General features: G+C 54.6%; 2 protein-coding genes and 1 long non-coding RNA gene across 6 annotated transcripts; 2 read left to right on the top strand and 1 right to left on the bottom strand.

Annotated features, from left to right (window-relative positions):
• Positions 1-369: 369 nt before the first annotated feature.
• On the top strand, positions 370-5394 carry CDC20 (cell division cycle 20). Of its 3 annotated transcripts, none has more exons than XM_074266190.1 (8): positions 370-687; positions 3086-3276; positions 3399-3544; positions 3651-3879; positions 3966-4162; positions 4303-4397; positions 4574-4802; positions 4894-5394. In XM_074266190.1, exons 2-8 carry the CDS (start codon positions 3096-3098, stop codon positions 5314-5316), a joined length of 1500 nt encoding a protein of 499 aa, XP_074122291.1. In that variant the 5' UTR covers positions 370-687; positions 3086-3095; the 3' UTR covers positions 5317-5394. The 3 variants fall into 3 exon arrangements, with proteins under 3 accessions (XP_074122291.1, XP_074122292.1, XP_074122293.1); XM_074266191.1 differs by having other exon boundaries at positions 680-807; XM_074266192.1 differs by lacking the exon at positions 370-687 and having other exon boundaries at positions 3062-3276.
• Positions 5395-5554: 160 nt separating this feature from the next.
• Positions 5555-10837, bottom strand: ELOVL1 (ELOVL fatty acid elongase 1). Of its 2 annotated transcripts, none has more exons than XM_074266193.1 (8): positions 10367-10837; positions 7510-7572; positions 7241-7431; positions 6983-7063; positions 6829-6885; positions 6639-6744; positions 6396-6532; positions 5555-6315 (listed from the first exon to the last, which is right to left on the bottom strand). In XM_074266193.1, exons 2-8 carry the CDS (start codon positions 7553-7555, stop codon positions 6103-6105), a joined length of 831 nt encoding a protein of 276 aa, XP_074122294.1. In that variant the 5' UTR covers positions 7556-7572; positions 10367-10837; the 3' UTR covers positions 5555-6102. The 2 variants fall into 2 exon arrangements, with proteins under 2 accessions (XP_074122294.1, XP_074122295.1); XM_074266194.1 differs by lacking the exon at positions 10367-10837 and adding an exon at positions 8357-8379.
• A 4652-nt stretch (positions 10838-15489) lies between these two features.
• LOC141540515 (uncharacterized) lies at positions 15490-16761 on the top strand. The gene is made up of 2 exons (XR_012481561.1): positions 15490-15614; positions 16135-16761. It is a non-coding gene; the product is annotated as an uncharacterized LOC141540515 (long non-coding RNA).
• The last annotated feature ends 480 nt before the right edge of the window (positions 16762-17241 follow it).

The raw sequence follows: 17241 nt of genomic DNA, 5'->3' as shown, positions 1-17241 counted from the left end.
TCCCCGTCCTAGGAGTACTCAGGCTGGGCCTGCGGATTTACCTGGCAGCAGGACGAATGCCTGCAGAGACAGGGCTGGAGAAAGTTAAAGGGGCCCCCTGGGTTCCAGGCTCCTCTCCGAGCCGGTGGGGACCCCGCCCTCTGGCCCCACCTCTTGGGGTCCCCTGGGCCTCCTTTGGGCGCACACATAGAGAAAAATACACATACACACCCAGAGACCTAGATGCATGCACATGTGGACATACACACCTGCCCGAGCTCCGCCTCTGCCTCAGATCCGGCTCTTCATTGGCCTCATCCCCATGTGACCCCGCCCCCGTCTACGCCTTAGCCTCAACCTTATTGGTTCTATCTCGTAAGACCCCGCCCTCATTTCAGCCCCCATCCCTCACTGGCCTTAGTCTCCGGCCAGGCCCCGCCCTCGTCGGCGCCTCAGCCTCTAGCACTCTTCATCGTGCTCTCGACCAAGCTGGGGTTGGCCTCTCGCGAGGAAGGCGGGTCTCGGAGGAAGTCCCGCCCCGAGTGCTGGAGCCAATGGAGAAAGGCGATCCCAGCCGTTGGATTTGAAGCGGCCAATAGGAGCGCGGCGGGAGCCTTCAAATGGCGGCGGCCGGAAACGCCCAGCCTGCGAGGCCAGTGGAGGAGGTGGCTGCGGTGCTGGTCCAGTACGAAGTGAAACCGGCCAGAGGTATGAGCGGTCCGGGAACCGGGGAGCCGAAGCCAGGGAGCGGCGTGAAGCCCCGGGCATGGACTGAGGGCGGATTGTCTGCGGTCCGCGGGCGGCGGCGGGCGCCAGGGTTAGAAAGAGGTCAGGGCTTGCTGGGCAGCGGCTCCGAGGTGATCGTGGGGGATGGTGGAGCCCGTGGGAGCCGCTGCGGTGTCAGCTGGAGAGAGGAAGGAAGGCGCCGCTCGGAGTGGGGGGAGACTGAGGGGCTTCTCGGGGTCCGCGGAGGACCCTGCTGGGAAATGGGGGCCAAGTCCCGCAGGGCCCGGCCTGGGGGATGGCCGTGGGGCGAGGGGAGGCGTGCGGGGGAGGGGGGCAGCGTCCGAGCAAAAAACGCTAGAAGGGGGGTCCGGGGAGCGGGGATTGCCCCGGGGGGAGCCCCAGACATGGAGGGGCAGGCCTGACGAGAGGCTCCTCCCCCGCATCTTCTGGCCTTGGTTGCCTCAGTTGCCTGGTTCTCCCCGTGGGCTCCGGAAAGGGAGGGAGAGAAGGGGTGGAGGTTGACCACGGGGGAGCTGGGGGCGGCGGTTGTTAGGAGAGGGCTTGGGGATATAAACACGGGGCAAGCCCTGGAGACCTCCCCTCACCGCCAGGGGGGAGGGGGAGAATGGAGAGGGCCGGGAGCCAGGAGGTGCCCGGCGGGGCTGGCAGGGGGTTGGACCAAGGCCAGCCTGGGACGGTTGTGTGTGGGCCTAGCCCAGCCAGGCCGGTCCAGAGGGAAACTGTCACCCTTGTCAGCTTAGGAAAATCTTTGGGGAGACCCAGGGGCGGAAAGTGGAGAGGGGGGAGAGGCCTGGATGAGTTGGGCTGATTCCTCGCAGGGAGAGGAGAGCACATTCTGTCCCGGGCAAGCTCATTCTGAGATGCACGGCGGGCTCCCATGGCCCAGGGAGCTGATGGGCGCCCCCCTAAGGAGTGAAAAGTGAGGGCGCCCCCTCCCCCGTGGCAGATCTCAAGTGCTGCCTTATTTAGGTTCTAGTAGTTTCCCCCGGCCTGAGGTAGTGGGGGCCAGAAGGGTCTGAGTGCAGAGGGTGGGCCCCAGCTATCCTTTCCGACCCAGCCTCCTACTGGCCTCCCCCAGCTGCTGGACTAACCTCACCCCCCACTCAGGAAGCTCCTGGCACTGCCCGTTCCTCACTGTGCTAAAGTCCTGGGGCCCCTCGGACATTTATTTAGTCGTGGTCCTTCGCCCTCCGCTGATTTTCCCAGGCCTGGACTCTTTTGCCCCTTTGTTATTGCCCCTCCTGAGTCAGTCCTTGCACTGGCTGTTCTCCCCGCCCCCATTCCAGCCCCCAGCATCTTCTCTGAGGGCCCAGATGCCCTAGATACCTCGGCCTCCCTGCCAGGCCGCCCTGCCCGCATCCTGCACCAGCTGTTTCTTGGCCACTGTTCGTTACTTGTCTTTGAATTCTGGGTCTTGCCCTTCATCCAGAGCTCCCTCTGCACTTTCTGTCCTGAACTTCCTATCCTTGACAGGGAGAATTTGGTCAGTCAGATCTCGACCCTTTGGGGAGTTTCCTTGGCAAAGGAGGTTGCCATTCCCTTCAGCATTTTACAGGAGAAAACGGAGGCAAATGAGGCAAAGTCACCAGCTAGGAAGGTCTGAGCTTCCCCACTGCAGGCCCCGTGCTCCCCACTGCACTGATCTGTCTCCTCCTCCTTGTCGGGGCACCTGCCGGGAGCTCTGCGGGGGCTTGAGCTACGGGAGCAGCTCGGGGTGTGTGCTGTGGTCCGGCTGCCCCGGCGCGGGCCAGTCCACTAGGCTTCCTGGCCTTCAGGGGTGCCTGTGAGCTGTGTTCCCAGCTGTAATCTCCCAGTGCTCAGTTCCTGTGTGAACTGAAAAGCCAGGAGTTATGTTGTGTGTGTGTGATAACGGACTCCTGGGCATTCTGTCTAAGAGAGGCCTCCGTCCTTTTAAATGTACGCGGGTATGAGAGCCCTACAAAGGAAACCAGCTCTACTGAGGTAGTTGTAGTTTTCAGAACAAGTTTGAAGAAGCCTGAAACCTTCCCTTCCCATAGACAAATCCTCCTTTAGGAGGTAAAATCCACCCTTGGGCCCTCCCTTGCTCTGCTGTCTCCCACAGCCCTCTGAGCTGGTTTCTGGCCTGCGTCTCTTGCTTCCTGTCCCTGTGCTTTTTGTTGATTCTTTGGAACCCAATTCTAGGACTTGACGTTTATCCCTTTAAAATTAATCTTAGTGATTTTCAGCTTTTGGTTGCCATCCCATCATCTCTGACCATATTCACTCTGCCCCTTTCCTGTCCCTTTGTGGTCACTTTAATCCAGGCCTCATTCTTCCCGTGCCATACACAAAGGCCCAGGACTTCCCAGAGTGACGGCTGACGGCTCCTCTCTTCCAGGTCCAGCACCATGGCTCAGTTTGTGTTTGAGAATGACCTGCACTCCCTGCTCCAGCTGGACACATCCATTGTCAACGCGCCTCCTGCTCGATGGCAACGCAAAGCCAAGGAGACCCCCGGGCCCCCCCCTTCCCCAATGCGCACAGCCAACCGGTCACACAGTTCTGGGAGAACGCCAGGCCGGACTCCTGGTGAGTGAAGACAGCCGGGGACTGGGCCTGAGGGGAGGCGGGGTGGGAAGGGGATGTGCTCCTGGGGAACCTGGTCCAGGGGTCCAGGCAGGAGTCAACCCTTCTAGCCTCTGTCTTCTCAGGCAAATCGGGTTCTAAGACACAAAGCACCCCCAGTAAGGCGGGCGGGGATCGCTATATCCCCCATCGAAGCACAGCCCAGATGGAGGTGGCCAGCTTCCTACTGAGCAAGGAGAATCAGCCAACCAACCACACACCCACCAGGAAGGTGTGTGATGTGTATGGGCTGGGTGGGACTGAGGGGAAAAGGGAGCCCTGGCTTGTGAAAGAGCCAGTCCGGCATCTTCCTGACTTTTGAGTCCTGCCCTCCTTAGGAGCAGCAGAAAGCCTGGTCCTTGAATCTGAATGGTTTTGATGTGGAGGAAGCCAAGATCCTCCGACTCAGCGGAAAGCCCCAGAATGCCCCTGAGGGCTATCAGAACAGCCTTCGGGTGCTGTACAGTCAGAAGGCCACCCCGGGGTCCAGCAGGAAGAAGACCTGCCGCTATATCCCCTCCCTTCCTGACCGCATCCTAGACGCCCCTGAGATTCGCAATGACTATTGTGAGTGGTCTCTAGGAGCTTTGGGGGTGGGGGGCCAGGAGAGCTGGGTAACCCCGGATACAGCTGCCCTCTGTTCTCTGCTTCAGACCTGAACCTCATGGACTGGAGCTGCGGCAATGTCCTGGCTGTGGCTCTGGACACCTCTGTGTACCTTTGGAGTGCGGGCTCTGGGGAGATCCTGCAGCTGCTGCAGACAGAGCGGCCGGGGGACTATGTGTCCTCTGTGGCCTGGATCAAGGAGGGGAACTACCTGGCCGTGGGGACCAGCAGTGCAGAGGTTCAGGTGAGGGCTCCCCTGCAAGGCAGCACCTCTGAAATACCCCCACACACACATACCCCTCCAGCAGGGATCTGGAGGAACCATCAATCCAAGGCAGGAGGACGTCTGACTCCCAAACCTTCTTTCCCTCCCTCCCTCCCCAGCTGTGGGATGTCCAGCAGCAGAAACGGCTTCGGAACATGAGCAGCCATTCAGCACGGGTGGGCGCCTTGGCCTGGAACAGCTACATCCTCTCCAGGTTTGAACTTGAGCCCGGCCCCCAAAGGCTCACCGCCCCCTCAGTTCACTCCCTGTCTGACATCTTGTCATGGTTCTGCAGGAAGGGAGGGGAGCATTGTTGGGCAGATGGGGAACCGTCTCCCCCAGGAAGTCAAGGGTCTTAGAGCCCCACCCTTAGCCATCTTCTCTTCCCAGTGGGTCGCGCTCTGGCCACGTCCACCACCATGACGTTCGAGTGGCTGAACACCACGTAGCCACACTGAGCGGACACAGCCAGGAAGTGTGCGGCCTTCGCTGGTCCCCTGATGGCCGATATCTGGCCAGTGGCGGCAACGATAACTTGGTGAATGTGTGGCCCAGTGCCCCCAGTGATGGGGGCTGGGGTCCCCTGCAGACCTTCACCCAGCATGTGGGCGCAGTCAAGGTGAGAGGCTGAGGCAGCCAGAGGTGAGGACAGCCTGACCCCAAGGGGCTGGCGTGCTCCTGACTGTTTTCCCTTTCGCCTTCCCCACTAGGCTGTGGCCTGGTGTCCATGGCAGTCCAATGTGCTGGCCACCGGAGGCGGCACCAGTGACCGGCACATCCGGATCTGGAATGTCTGCTCGGGAGCGTGTCTCAGTGCCGTGGATGCCCAGTCCCAGGTGTGTGCCATCCTCTGGTCCCCACACTATAAAGAACTCATCTCTGGCCATGGCTTTGCCCAGAACCAGCTGGTCATCTGGAAGTACCCGAGCATGGCCAAGGTGGCTGAGCTCAAAGGTCACACGGCCCGGGTCCTGAGCCTGACCATGAGCCCTGACGGCTGCACCGTGGCCTCGGCTGCTGCTGATGAGACCCTGCGCCTGTGGCGCTGCTTCGAGCTGGACCCTGCGCAGCGGCGAGAGCGGGAGAAGGCAAGTGCAGCCAAGAGCAGCATCATCCACCAGGGCATCCGCTGAGGCTGGCCCCAGCTTTCCCTCTGCCCCACCCTGACCCACTGGGTTTTATTTTTCTAATAAAGACATCTGTCCCCCTGCCTCAGTCTGTCCTCTCGCATCTGCTACAGACCCCACCTGAGAGGGCCTAAGGGCCTTGGGGAGGGTCCTCAGACACTGGCCCGAGACATGCTCGGTCACTGGTGGCCCGCCCGTCCCCCCGAGCACCCGCTCACCAGAACAGAGCACACCGCCAAGTCACTGATGTTTCCTGTCACTTTAATTAAGACACGTGTGAGTGAGCAGCCCCTGTGGGCCGTGTTCTCCCTGCCCCCCCCCTCCCGCCCCTCCTGGAGTGGGGCAGATGTGGGGTGAGAACCAAGTCCCCGGTGACCAGGGGAAAATTATTGCTGACCTCTTCAGTGTGAGAAAAGTTAAAAGGCCGCAGGCCTGTGGTTGGGGCCAGCCCTGAGTACTCCCTTTCCCCAGACAGGCTGGCCCAGGGTGGGGGGGAAGGGGGCATGTCCAGCTCAAGCTGCACCCCCCACCCCCAGGGCTGTGCTGTGGCAGAGGGCAAGGGAGCCCCTGTGGTTAGGGGTAAGGTACAGGGAGGGGGGTGGTCGTGGTCCCTGTGTGCCAGCTCGAAGGAAGAGGGGAGGGTCTGGGTCCGTGCCCCTGCTCTAGCCAGGTCCTGTGGCCCACCAGCAGAGACGTGATCCGCAGACCCCCAGCCCAAATGGAATGGCTGCCCTCAGTGCAGCCCCGAGGCACTTCGGTGGTGGGCGAGGGCCGGGGTGAGGCCAGCCTGGCTCAGTTCGCCTTGACTTTGGGCACTCCGTTCTGCTGGGCAGCCTTTGGCAGCCGCTTGCCTTTGGTATAGGACTGGTACCAGAAGTTGGAGAAGAGCACAAAGAAGATGGTCCCGTACATCCAGATGAGATGGATGATCACAGGGTACTGGTAGTCACAGCTGGGCAGGAAGTAATACTGAGAGATGTGCAGCGAGACCAGCACAAACTGGATCTGGAGGGCGAGAAGGTGGGCTCAGACAGGGAAGGGACTGAGCAGGAGCAAGGGGAGGAGGGGAAGGGGCCGCTTCTCACCAGCTGGATGGCTGTCATGTGCTTCTTCCACCAGAGATAGGGCTGGGCGGCTGGGCCCAAAGCAGACAGTCCGTAATAAAGGTACATGATCACATGCACGGAGGAGTTCACCATGGCGTGGAAAGAGCCCATTCCTCCTGTGAAGTAGGAAGCAGATCAGAATAGAGAGAGCTGAATGCAATGTTGGCTCCTAGAGAGCCAGCGGCCTCCCGGCCCCCATGGCCCGTCCTATCCCCTCCTCACCTGGGGCCACCCTAACGCCCCACCACCAGCTCCAGGGCAGCACAGAGTGATGGAAGACATGCAAGAAAGTCACCTGGCCGTCCTTCTTCCGAAGAATAAAGATTACCTGAAGGGGAAGGGCTGAGGGTCAGGACTGCAGCCTGGTTTCCCCCAGCCCTGCCCCTGGCCACCCCCAAGCCCACTCACTCACCGTGTCCATCAACTCGATGAACTTGGAGAAGAGAAAGAGCCAAGCCACACGAACCATCTGTAAGTTGGAAGGAAGGAGGTCGCCAGTGAGGCCCCTGGCCAGTTCCAGCTCCCCAAGCCAATGCTCCCCGGCTCCATCCCTACCCATCACTCACCCGGAGGGCCTCGGGATTCTGGGAATAGTCCACAGGGTCACAACGCCATGTGTAGGTGCTCAGCCAGCCAGACATCAGGAACTGGGGTGGGGGTGGAGGGAGAAGCTGGTCAGATCCCATTTCCCCCAGACAACCCAAGGCCCTCAGGGACTCTGCCCTGTCCACTCCTGCTTGCCTGTCTCTCACCAAGCAGCAGACACCCCTTTTGGAGCTACTGTGGGCAGCAGGGCCAAGTGCCATCCCAGGCCCTCCCCTCACCTCATAGACTATGTAGAGGGAGAGAGCCACCAGGGAGAAGTTGTATATGACCATGAAGCCACGAAGCTGGAACGGCTTCCGATTGGCCATCAACTTGGGCCCCAGGGACAGCACAAAGTAGACATAGCCAATGAGGATGGAGGTCATGAGCAGCGGGCTGTCCATCAGAGGGTAGCCCTGGAGCCGGGGGTCTGGGGAGACACAAGCACAACGTCAGGACCTAGGGAAGCTTGGGGAGAGGGGAGAGGTCAAAGGGGCTCAAGTCTCACCTGCTCTCTTCATCACCTCATGGTACAAGTTCATTAAGGACTCCATCCTGGCTGGATTGGCTTCTGGGAAGGAAAGTTAGGAGGGTCAGACGGAGTCCACAGACATCTCACTACCCTATATAGGTGGAAGGCTGTGAACAAGCTGCCTATGGATACCCAGGTGCTCTGGGGTAACCAAGTGCAAAACGAAAGGAGGGGGGAGAGATGGGGAAAAGAAGCAGAGGCAAGGGAGCTTGGGGAGAGGGAAGGAGAGAGATGCAAATCTGAGGAACACGGGAGAAGGGAGAGCGCACAAGAGCCCAAGCAGGGCACAGACCGCAGGGGGCCGCTCCAGGGGTTCCTTTCCAGGGGACTTTTCCCATTCTCCTGCCAAGATAGGGTGTTGCTGTCCCCATCCTCCCCCCTGCAAGGTTCCTAGTGCTCTTCTTTAATCACCCCCCCCCCCAGGCTCCCTCTTCCCTTCCCCCATGCTTCCTCCTCTCCTCTCCTTCCCTCTGATTCTCTCCTTGCTTCCCTTCTTGCCTCCCTCCGGTTCCCTCCTCACCTATCCCCGGCTCCTCCTCTCCTTACCCCGGGTTCTGTCCTCGCCTCTCCTCCTCCTGGATCCCCCCGGTTCTCTGCTCGCCTCCCCCCGGTCCTCTCCTCTCCTCCCCCTGGCTCCCCCCGGTTCTCTGCTCGCCTCCTCCCCCTGGCTCCCCTCGGTTCTCTGCTCGCCTCCCAAGACTCCTTCCTCCCCTGGCTCCAGCGGCTTCCCCGGGCCGGAGCTGTGCTCCCGGGCCTCCCGGGTGCCTGGGCCCTTCTCCCCCCGGTTTCCCCAGCCCGTCCCGCGGGCCGGGCTCTCCCGCACCTCCTGGCTGTCCCGGCCGTTCTGAGGTGCCGGCGGCCGGCAGCTGCACCTGTCTGACTAGATCAGGCGGCGGCCCCGCCCTCCACCCTCGCAGGGCGGGTCCGGGGAGGATCCGGGCCACAGGTCAGCCGCCTGTGGGCGGGGTGCAGGGGAGCAGGTGGGCGTGGCCAGGTTGGGAAAGGCCTCCCGGCCCCCTCCCCATCCCCATTCCCAACTGGCCAGACAGGCTCTCACCTGAAGGGGGCCCGGCAGGCCGGAAGGGCCGCGAGTCCCGACAGACACCGAGAGCCCTGCCCAGCAGCGAGGGGGACGCAGGGCAGCCCTGCCCAGCGCGGTCCGGGCGGGGAGCGCCAACACCCTCCCGATGCCCCCTGAGCCGGCCCCTGCCCTGAGCAGCTCCCTCTTCTGAGTGGGTGGCAGGAGGCATGTAAGGGGGAGGGGAGCAGCCGCCCCCAAATCGCCCCTGCCTGGAGGGAGGGGTCCCAACGAGCGGGCAGGAATGTCAGAGGAAGGGCTGTCACCCTGGGCCGGCCACCAGCCAGGCCAGATACCCAGAACAAAGACAAATTGAGTCACGAGTGGGCTGTAGAGCCACGAGTGGGCTGCAGATACATGCAGGGAACCCATAAACGATGCAGAAAATCGTAACGTCACCCCCTTTCTGCCCCTCCCTCCACCAGGCACACACACACGTAGGGATATATGCCCTGCACTGGCTCCCTATTGCCAAGTTAGACAGATCCTCACTTAGCCCTTTCAAAAGGTCTTTCACAATATGGCTCCAGCCTCCCCCTTTACTGTGTGTTTCTCTTTAGTTCTAGCATGCTGGCCTTGGGCTTCCTCATCTAAGCCACTGCACCACCCACTATGGCCACGCCATTGTTAGCACTTCCACCTCTTACTGGGAACTGCCTTCAAGGCTCAGCTCGCTCAGGGGATGGACCCCAGAGCTCCAGCTGGAAAGGCTAGGCCATCCTCCCAGCTGCTGGGGTCCCTCCTCCCACTGCACCCCCTGCGGACCCCAGCACAGTGCCAGGCACAGAACACAGGACACGCTAAAGGAACCCATGCTCGCCCTCATGAATGAACAAATGAATGAATGAAGCCCACAGACCTGCACACCCCAGCACTGGCACCCAATATGTGGGAGAACAGGGCAGGCCCCAAACATCTCCCCAGCTGCCTCACCCCTGACCCCCATGAGGGGAGAGGAGGGTGACTCCCAGCCTGATGGTCAGGTGGGCTCAGCCCCTTCTGGGTCCTCCGGAGGCAGCGGCTGCAGGTACTTAAGTAAAACTTGTGGGCAGTCAACTGATAGTCAGAGGCTGGGTGCCTAGGCTGGGCTCCCTGGCAGACTGCCAGACCACCCTCCTTCAGCAGCCAGCCTCTCTGCCTCTTCCCTCATCCCCCGGTATGAAGAGGGAGAAAGCAAGCTGGCCCAGGGAGGCCTGCGGGGAGTCCCGGAGGCCTAGAATGCCGAACCAGAGTTTGCCTCGGCAGTGGGGGCGGGCACCACTTTCCAAGGGGAAGTTGGTGTCCCCAGCGGCCTCGGGGCGGGTCCCGGTCCGCTTGCACATGCCCGCAGCGCGGGCCCCGGCGGGCTCACTCCCGCTCTGGCACTGCCAGTCACGGCCAGGGTCACACTCACACGCACACGTGCTCCTCCCCACCTGAGTTTGGAGAAGGCCGAGGGCCGCTCCCAGTGGGGAACCAGGCTGCCCGACCCCACCCCCCCACGGCGCAGCGAGCTTCGGGCCCCCTCCCCCTGCTCCCCTCCGCTCTCCCCTTCCGGCTCGGGCCGGCCCGGGCTGGCCGGGGAGAGGGGACTCGGGACGGAAAGAATGGGGAAGGGAGGGAAGGAGGGCTCCAGGGAAGGGGGGGGGGTCACCAGATCGGGGGAGGGGGAAGGAAAGGGGACCCGATCCCGGTCAAGACGGAAAACCCCGCCCTCCCGCCGAGCCGCGCCCGGAGCCCGAGCCCCGCCTGCCCCGCCCGGGCCCAGGAACTCACCGGGCCGTGCGAGCGCGCGCAGAACTCCGCGGGGCGGGCGGTGGGACGGCCGGACTGGCAGGGACCGGGGGCGGGGAGGGGGGGGCGGAGGCGGACCAGTTACCGGAGGACCAGGCCGGAGAGAGTAGGAGGAGGGCGCGCCCAGAACCAGGGCGAGAGCGAGGGGAGTCCGTCGGTCGGTCGGTCAGGACGTCCGTCGGTCAGTCCCAGGGCCAACCCGGCCGCCACTTCCTCCTCCGCCTCCTCCAGCTCCCGGAGCTGCCGCCGACTTTCTGTCACCCCAGGGGGAGGGCGCCGAGGCCGGGCCCGAGGGGCGGGGGCGCCGCTGATTGGGCCGGCCCGGGCCTGGAGGCCTGGCAGGCCAGGGAGGACTGGGAGGGCTAGGAGGGCGGGCCTCAGCTCAGCTCAGCTCAGCTCAGCTCAGCTCAGCTCAGCTCGGCCAGCCCGGCCCAGCCCAGCCCGGCTCGGCCCGGCCCTCCCCGGCCTCGGGGGAGGGGCCTAAAAGGGAAGGGGGTACGAACTGCGCCCTCCCGGAAGCTTTAGCCGAGCACCCCTCGGCCCCCCCTTCCCCCCCCGAAATGGCCCTGCCCCGACGGTTCGGTCCAGCCTACTGCGCTCCACCCACCCACCGCCGCCTAGCTCCAGGCTCTGGCCCACCCGACTGGGACCTTCCATGGGCCTGTTTCTCCATCTGAACTGCGAGAGCCGTGGGCTCCACGGCCTTCAAGGCCCCTTCCTGTTCTAAGGCCAAGATGCCTGTGATCTTAAACATCTCCAAGGTCAAGGCCAATCCCAAACCACATTCGGAGCTATTCTCATCAGACTCGGATGTCTGACCCTGTTACGGCTGGGGTTGGGGGAGGGGGTCTTTGGGAGCAGCTGCACTTGTTTAGCTTGGAACACACTCTGGAGAACAAACTGCTAACTCTAAGTCTGAGCTAGCCTTAAGCGTTCACAGGGCTCTCCTGTGCTTCTCTGGCCCGGGGACAGGAGCAGGAGCTGGGGAGAGGCTTCAGTCTATTAAGAACTTCCCAACTTCCCGGGGGGTCCCTGAGGCTGCCTCGAACTTCCCAACTTCCCCGGGGGTCCCTGAGGCTGCCTCGAACTTCCCAACATCCAGGGGTCTCTGAGGCTGCCTGGAGAGGCGATGAGTTCCCAGTCCTTAAAATCTTCAAAGCAGAAGAACCTCTTGTACACTGGAGCCGGGATTTCTTTTGCCAAGTGGGTTAAACTAGATAACTCCGAGGTCCCTTCCAACCCTCGAACCCAAGGACTCTGGGCCTCCTGGCCAACTTCTCAGGAAGCCAGAGCGCCTCCTAAAATAAGGCGCCGGCATCTGGACGTGTCCCGAACGTGCGGTCTGAGCAGAGTTGTGAAGGCCGTTAGCACCCTGGCTAGGGACATGAGGCTTTAGACTAAGCCAGAGGAAGGATCGGCCTCCCTTGGTCTCTTGACCCATAGAGCCTATTGAAGCATAGTAAGCCAGCAGTCAGCCACAACCCTTAAGTTTCCCTCTTTGTTTTGGGCCCGACCTATAATTTTACTGGTGTAAACCTGTAATTTCCACTCCCAGTGTGGAAACTCCCTCTACCAAAGCCGATAGGCAACCACTCTGTCTCAAAGATCAACCCTGTGAGTAGATGTATCATTATCCAAATCTTACAAAAGAGGGAACTGAGGCTGATATTCCCAGTAACATATAAAACACAAGAATCCACCTTCCTAAAACAAGGACCTGCTCTTTAGCCACTATTTCACCTCGTCTCTCTTTGCCGATTTTTTTTTTTGGCATGAATTACTCTTACCGCAGTCACATCTTCCCAATGTTCTTGTTTTAACCAATTACAAGAGGCTTACTAGTGTAAGAGCTGCCATTTCTACAGAACCTTAAGGTTTGAATAGCACTTAATAACACATATCATTTGATCCTTGCAATCACCCTGTGAGATAGTTGTTCTTATTAAATACTCATTCTGTAGCAAGAAAACTGACGCTTAAAGAGGTTTAGGGAATTGCCCAGAGTCATGTAGCTAGTAAGTGTCCTCTTCAGGTTTTGAAATCATATCTTCCTGACTCAAAGCCGGGTGTTTCTAAAATGTCACCTATTAAAATGTATCTTACCAAATACAGGAGAACAAAGGGAATTCAAAAGCCCAGGGTTTTAAACACCCCAAAATACACACTCCTGGGAAAGGACTCGTTATTTGACAAGAACCACTAGAAGGCACTTTGGCAGAAAGTAGGTTTATACCAACACATTAATTACAACATACACCGTAATAAGTTTCAAAAGAATTTTGGTCCAGACCCAGGATTTGAGTTCCTAATGAGGAGACTCCTTCTGCAATTGTAGATAGACATCTACTCTTCAACTTGTAATCATAGAGAGTTACTTGAGACACTGAGAGATTAAAGGTCTGCCCAGAGTCATTTAGCCAATTTGGGTCAGAAGTGAGACTTGAATGCAGTCCTTCCTAATTCTGAGGCAGCTCCCTATCCACTATGCCTGCTGTCTCTCAACTCTACCAAATGGTAAAAAGGGACTGAATATCAAAGCTCGAAACATTTAAAAACAACAACAACCTAAAGGAGAATTTTTTACAACTCTTATCTTTCATTAATAGGGGGAGAAGGGGAGAATTCATATTGGCCCAAACAAAATCTGTGCAGCTAGGATAATTTATAAAAGTGTTGTGAAGGGAATGTTTTCAACAGATATTTTTGATAAAAGTCAGATTTCCACAGTTTATAGAGAACTGACAAAAATTGACATGGCTAGAACACAAGACAAAGGATGAGAGGGTTCAGTCATATGAACAATTTTTTTAAAATTTTATTTAGAATTTTTTCCCACAGTATATATGCATGAGTAATTTTTTTTAATAATATTATCCCTTGTATTCATTTTTCCAAATTATCCTCCACTCCCTCCCCCCCCATGACAGGCAATCCCATACATTTTACATATGTTACAATATAACACAGATACAATATATGTGTGTAAATACCATTTTCTTGTTGCACATTAAGTATTAGATTCTGAAGGTATAAGTAACCTGGGTAGGTAGACAGTAGTGCTAACAATTTACATTCACTTCCCAGTGTTCCTTCTCTGGGTGTAGTTATTTCTGTCATATGAACAATTTTCAAAAGAAGAAATTCCAACTATCAACAACCATATGAAAAAATACTCCAAATAGCAAATAGGTAAATGCAAGTAAGAATAACTTTGAGGACTGACCTCACAGCCATCAAATTGGCAAAGATAGCAAGGAGTGGGAACAAGTCACTGTTATTTGGGGCTTGGAGGAAGATTAGCACACTAACATTAAAGTATTGGTCCTGAAGGCTGGAATGCCTGAGATGAAATCCTGCCTCAGGTATTGACTAACTTGGGCAAGTCAAATAACCTCAGCCTCAGTTCCCTCTTTTGTTAAATTTGGCTAATGATACAATAACAGGGTTGTTGCTGGAACCAAATGATCATATTTATAAAGCACTTTGCAGATCTTTAAGCAGCACACAACTGATATTAATGCCCTTGGGGAAATTGTGAATTGATCTAGAATTTTTCTGGAATATTTTTCATTCTAGAAAACAATTTACAATTTACTATTATGTGAAAAAAGTTACCACACCCATTAATATCCTTTGATATTGCAATATCACTACTGAGTTTATACCCTAAGGAAGTCAATCATAGACATAAAGGTGGTACAGATGCCAAAACATGGATAGCAGTACTATTTAGAATAACAAAATAACTGGACCAAACTGTGCCCAGTGATTGGGGAACAGTGGAATGATTGTGAAATGAGAACGTGATAGAATATAATTTCACTCCAAGTAATGGTGCATATGAAGAATTCTGAGAAATATGAGAAGAGTTATATGAATTGATTCAGAGGAAAGGGAATTCAGAGGACCATACAGTGATTTTATATATATATATATATATATATGGTGATTGTCAAATGAAAGTAACTTGGCAGAAAGTAGGTTTATATCAATATATTAATGACAATGTCCCTGCTTTTGTTTTTTAAAGGGAACATTATGGGTTTGTCAGAACAAAATGAAACAGAGGCTAAAAACTAGGTTAAATGCAATGATCACTGTTGGGGTTCATTCCTTTCTGTTAAGAAATGATCGAATGAATGCAAAGTTGAGAACAGAATTTTTTTTTTTGTTTTCCTAAGCATTTAGCACAATGCCTGGCATATAACTTAATAAATGTTCATTGACTGACATCAGTTGCTTTTAGCTGAACTGTTTTTGGTTTTTATTTTATTTTTGCTGAGACAATTGGGGTTAAGTGACTTGCCCAGGTTCACACAACTAGGAAGTGTTAAGTGTCTGAGATCACATTTGAACTCAGGTCTCTCCTGATTTCAAGGCTGGTGCTCCATCCACTGCACCACCTAGCTGCCCCTGTTTTTGTTTTTTAAAGGGAGCATTATAGGTTTGCCAGAACAAAATGAGAATGGGGAGCTCCATGAAAGCTAAATTAGTACTTTTCCCTTTTTAATTGTAGCTTATAATTCATTGGTCATTTTCCCCATGTATTCCCTTTACAAGTCAGACTAGTTTCTTTGAGGAAACTTTTGCTTGTTGAATGTTTAGATATTAATATCTGTTATATTTGTGTATCCTTTTGTTCACCGGAACTCTTTGATCATGCATGGCTTGTAAATGTTGGAGAAGACAGGGATGTTGGTTAAGTCTAGAAGGCTTCCCTTAATTTAATGAGATCCTTATGGAATAACGGTCTTTAGGACAAGGTTTGCCTCCTGGTCTAGGAAACCCCCTTCCCCCAGTAATTAACCCCAAATACGCAATCCCTATGGGAAGTTCTACATCTGTTAGGGGCTTATATGACTCTATTTTCTTCTTTGACAAATGGAGCCTACCTAGCTTATTGTTCACTCTTGAAAATTTGTTTGGATTGCCCTTTCAGTGGGAGAGAGCCAATGAGGAAATTTCAAGTGCCTTTTGGTACTAGGCCCCAGTTAAAAATTGTTCTTTCAAAGGATTCCTATGGTATAGGGACTCCCAGAGAAATTCTATTATGTTCTGTAAAGGGGACAATTAGAGATTTTCTGAGTGATCTTCAGGATTCCAGCACAGCTGAAGGACTCACCTAGCAACCATGTCCCATCCCAAGATAGGATCAGTGCTACTTAGAAACTGAGCTAAATCAGTTCTTCCCCAAAGACCAAAATGGCATAGGGGAGTGTGTGCCCCAGAGGTATTGGGAATAATTCTATTTTGTTCTTGTTCTATGAAACAAAAATATTCCTATGTAAAAAATGGCTGGCAAGTGATTAAATGGAACTGAAAGGTTTAGGCCCTAAGTGTTGGGAAACACAATTGATAGGAATTTGACCCAATGGCAGTAGAGGAAAAGTCATTCACAAATCCCTTGGGATATCCTGAAATCTTGAGAGGGATGTAGATGAACTGGATCTGTTAACAGATCACCAGAACTTTAACTTATTTTTTTATGGCTTTACTTTAAAGTCTCTCTCGATCTCTTTTGCTAGTCAATTTTTATTTATTTTTTTTTTAATACCAAACACCTTACATTATCTTCTATCTACTATTTCTCATTTCATGAAGTCATTGGTTTCCTTTTGTTCTATTTTTGTTTTCAGAGGGTCAGTTAGTTGAGTAAAGTTTACCACTTTCTTTTCTAAGTTATTCTCCTTCTATTCCTACTCCTAGCGCTTTTATTTCATTTTTTCAGTTTCTTGTTTTATGTCTTCCAGGTAGTAGAAGAAACGAAGTCTTCATGAAGTTCCCGAAGAAATCAATTTTCTTTTTTGAGTCTCTGCTTATAGCTGACTCAATTACTGGTATCTTTTCTTTAGGGATTTCTAGATCTACAGTATTCTTTGATACTGGGTCAGTGTTTTCTTTGATTTACTATTATTCTCTCCAGCTTCAGTTCCTGAATAGGGGATTTGTACCATGTTGAGAGTATGTCCCCTACCTGACTTTTTGGGGGGAGGAGTGGCCTTTCTTTGTCTCTCTCTGAGTCTCCAGATGTCTTATCCTGATCGAAATCTCTTTTCTAATGAGCTTCAGAAGGCTGGATTTTCAGACACCTTTTGGGAACAGAGTACTAGAGATCCTGGAGTTCCTGGCCTTGGGCTGTCCTGGCGTGAGCACTACCATTCCTGCTCTGACAATTGCTACTCATTGGAATTTCCAAAGTTGTCAGGCTTTCTGATCTCTCGACCTTTCTCGGGGATCCTGACACTGTTGCTTATCGGGACAGTGATCTTTGCAAGCTACGTGTGTCTCTGACCCATGAAGAAAACTAGGAGGCTGGGTTTATTTGCCTTATTTGCTGTCGCTCACTTTGGAATTTAATATTTACAAACAAGAGGTGAGAGAGGTCCAATCTCTTCTATTTAATTCTTCCCATTTCAAAGTCTTTATCCTTTCCCCATCCCCCATCTCCCACTAAGGAATCCATGAAAGGGAAAAAAAAAAAAAAAAGTTGTCTTTTCTTTTTGTCCCTTGTATTAAGTTTGAGCCTACTTTCCTAGGGGACTTGTATATGTAAGGATAGAATGTATATTCAGTTTAGGGAGAAGTTTGCATAAAAAATCAAAACAACTATCTTTGTTATTCCGGCTTAAATAATACCCATTCTAAAAGTTAATAGTGTCTGGCTGATTAATCAATACAGAGCAGAGTAGGGGCTTTTACTAGGAACTTCCATTTCCCTCAGGAGTATTCCTAGAATACTGAGGATAGCAGTCAGCTGCCTTCTGGGAAGCTAGTCCATGAAACTGAGAAGCAGTTGTGGACATGGCCCAGAGGGAGGGTGCCAAAAATGGAAGGAGCTGGGAGCGTTTAACCTGGAG

The sequence above is a fragment of the Sminthopsis crassicaudata genome, chromosome 4 (genome assembly GCF_048593235.1).
Source record: "Sminthopsis crassicaudata isolate SCR6 chromosome 4, ASM4859323v1, whole genome shotgun sequence".
Taxonomy (NCBI): Eukaryota; Metazoa; Chordata; class Mammalia; order Dasyuromorphia; family Dasyuridae; genus Sminthopsis; species Sminthopsis crassicaudata.
Note: the sequence above shows the minus strand (reverse complement) of the source record. Positions and strands in the feature narration are given on the sequence as shown.

Excerpts from the sequence above, each read along its gene's own strand:
- CDC20 (XM_074266190.1), top strand. The coding sequence starts at position 3,096 with ATGGCTCAGTTTGTGTTTGAGAATGACCTGCACTCCCTGCTCCAGCTG. Across the intron at positions 3,880-3,965 it reads TGAGATTCGCAATGACTATT|ACCTGAACCTCATGGACTGG; the intron begins GTGAGTGGTCTC and ends TCTCTGCTTCAG. Across the intron at positions 4,803-4,893 it reads AGCATGTGGGCGCAGTCAAG|GCTGTGGCCTGGTGTCCATG; the intron begins GTGAGAGGCTGA and ends CTTCCCCACTAG.
- ELOVL1 (XM_074266193.1), bottom strand. The coding sequence starts at position 7,555 with ATGGAGTCCTTAATGAACTTGTACCATGAGGTGATGAAGAGAGCAG. Across the intron at positions 7,432-7,509 it reads TGAGGTGATGAAGAGAGCAG|ACCCCCGGCTCCAGGGCTAC; the intron begins GTGAGACTTGAG and ends GTGTCTCCCCAG. Across the intron at positions 6,533-6,638 it reads GGGCGTTAGGGTGGCCCCAG|GAGGAATGGGCTCTTTCCAC; the intron begins GTGAGGAGGGGA and ends CCTACTTCACAG.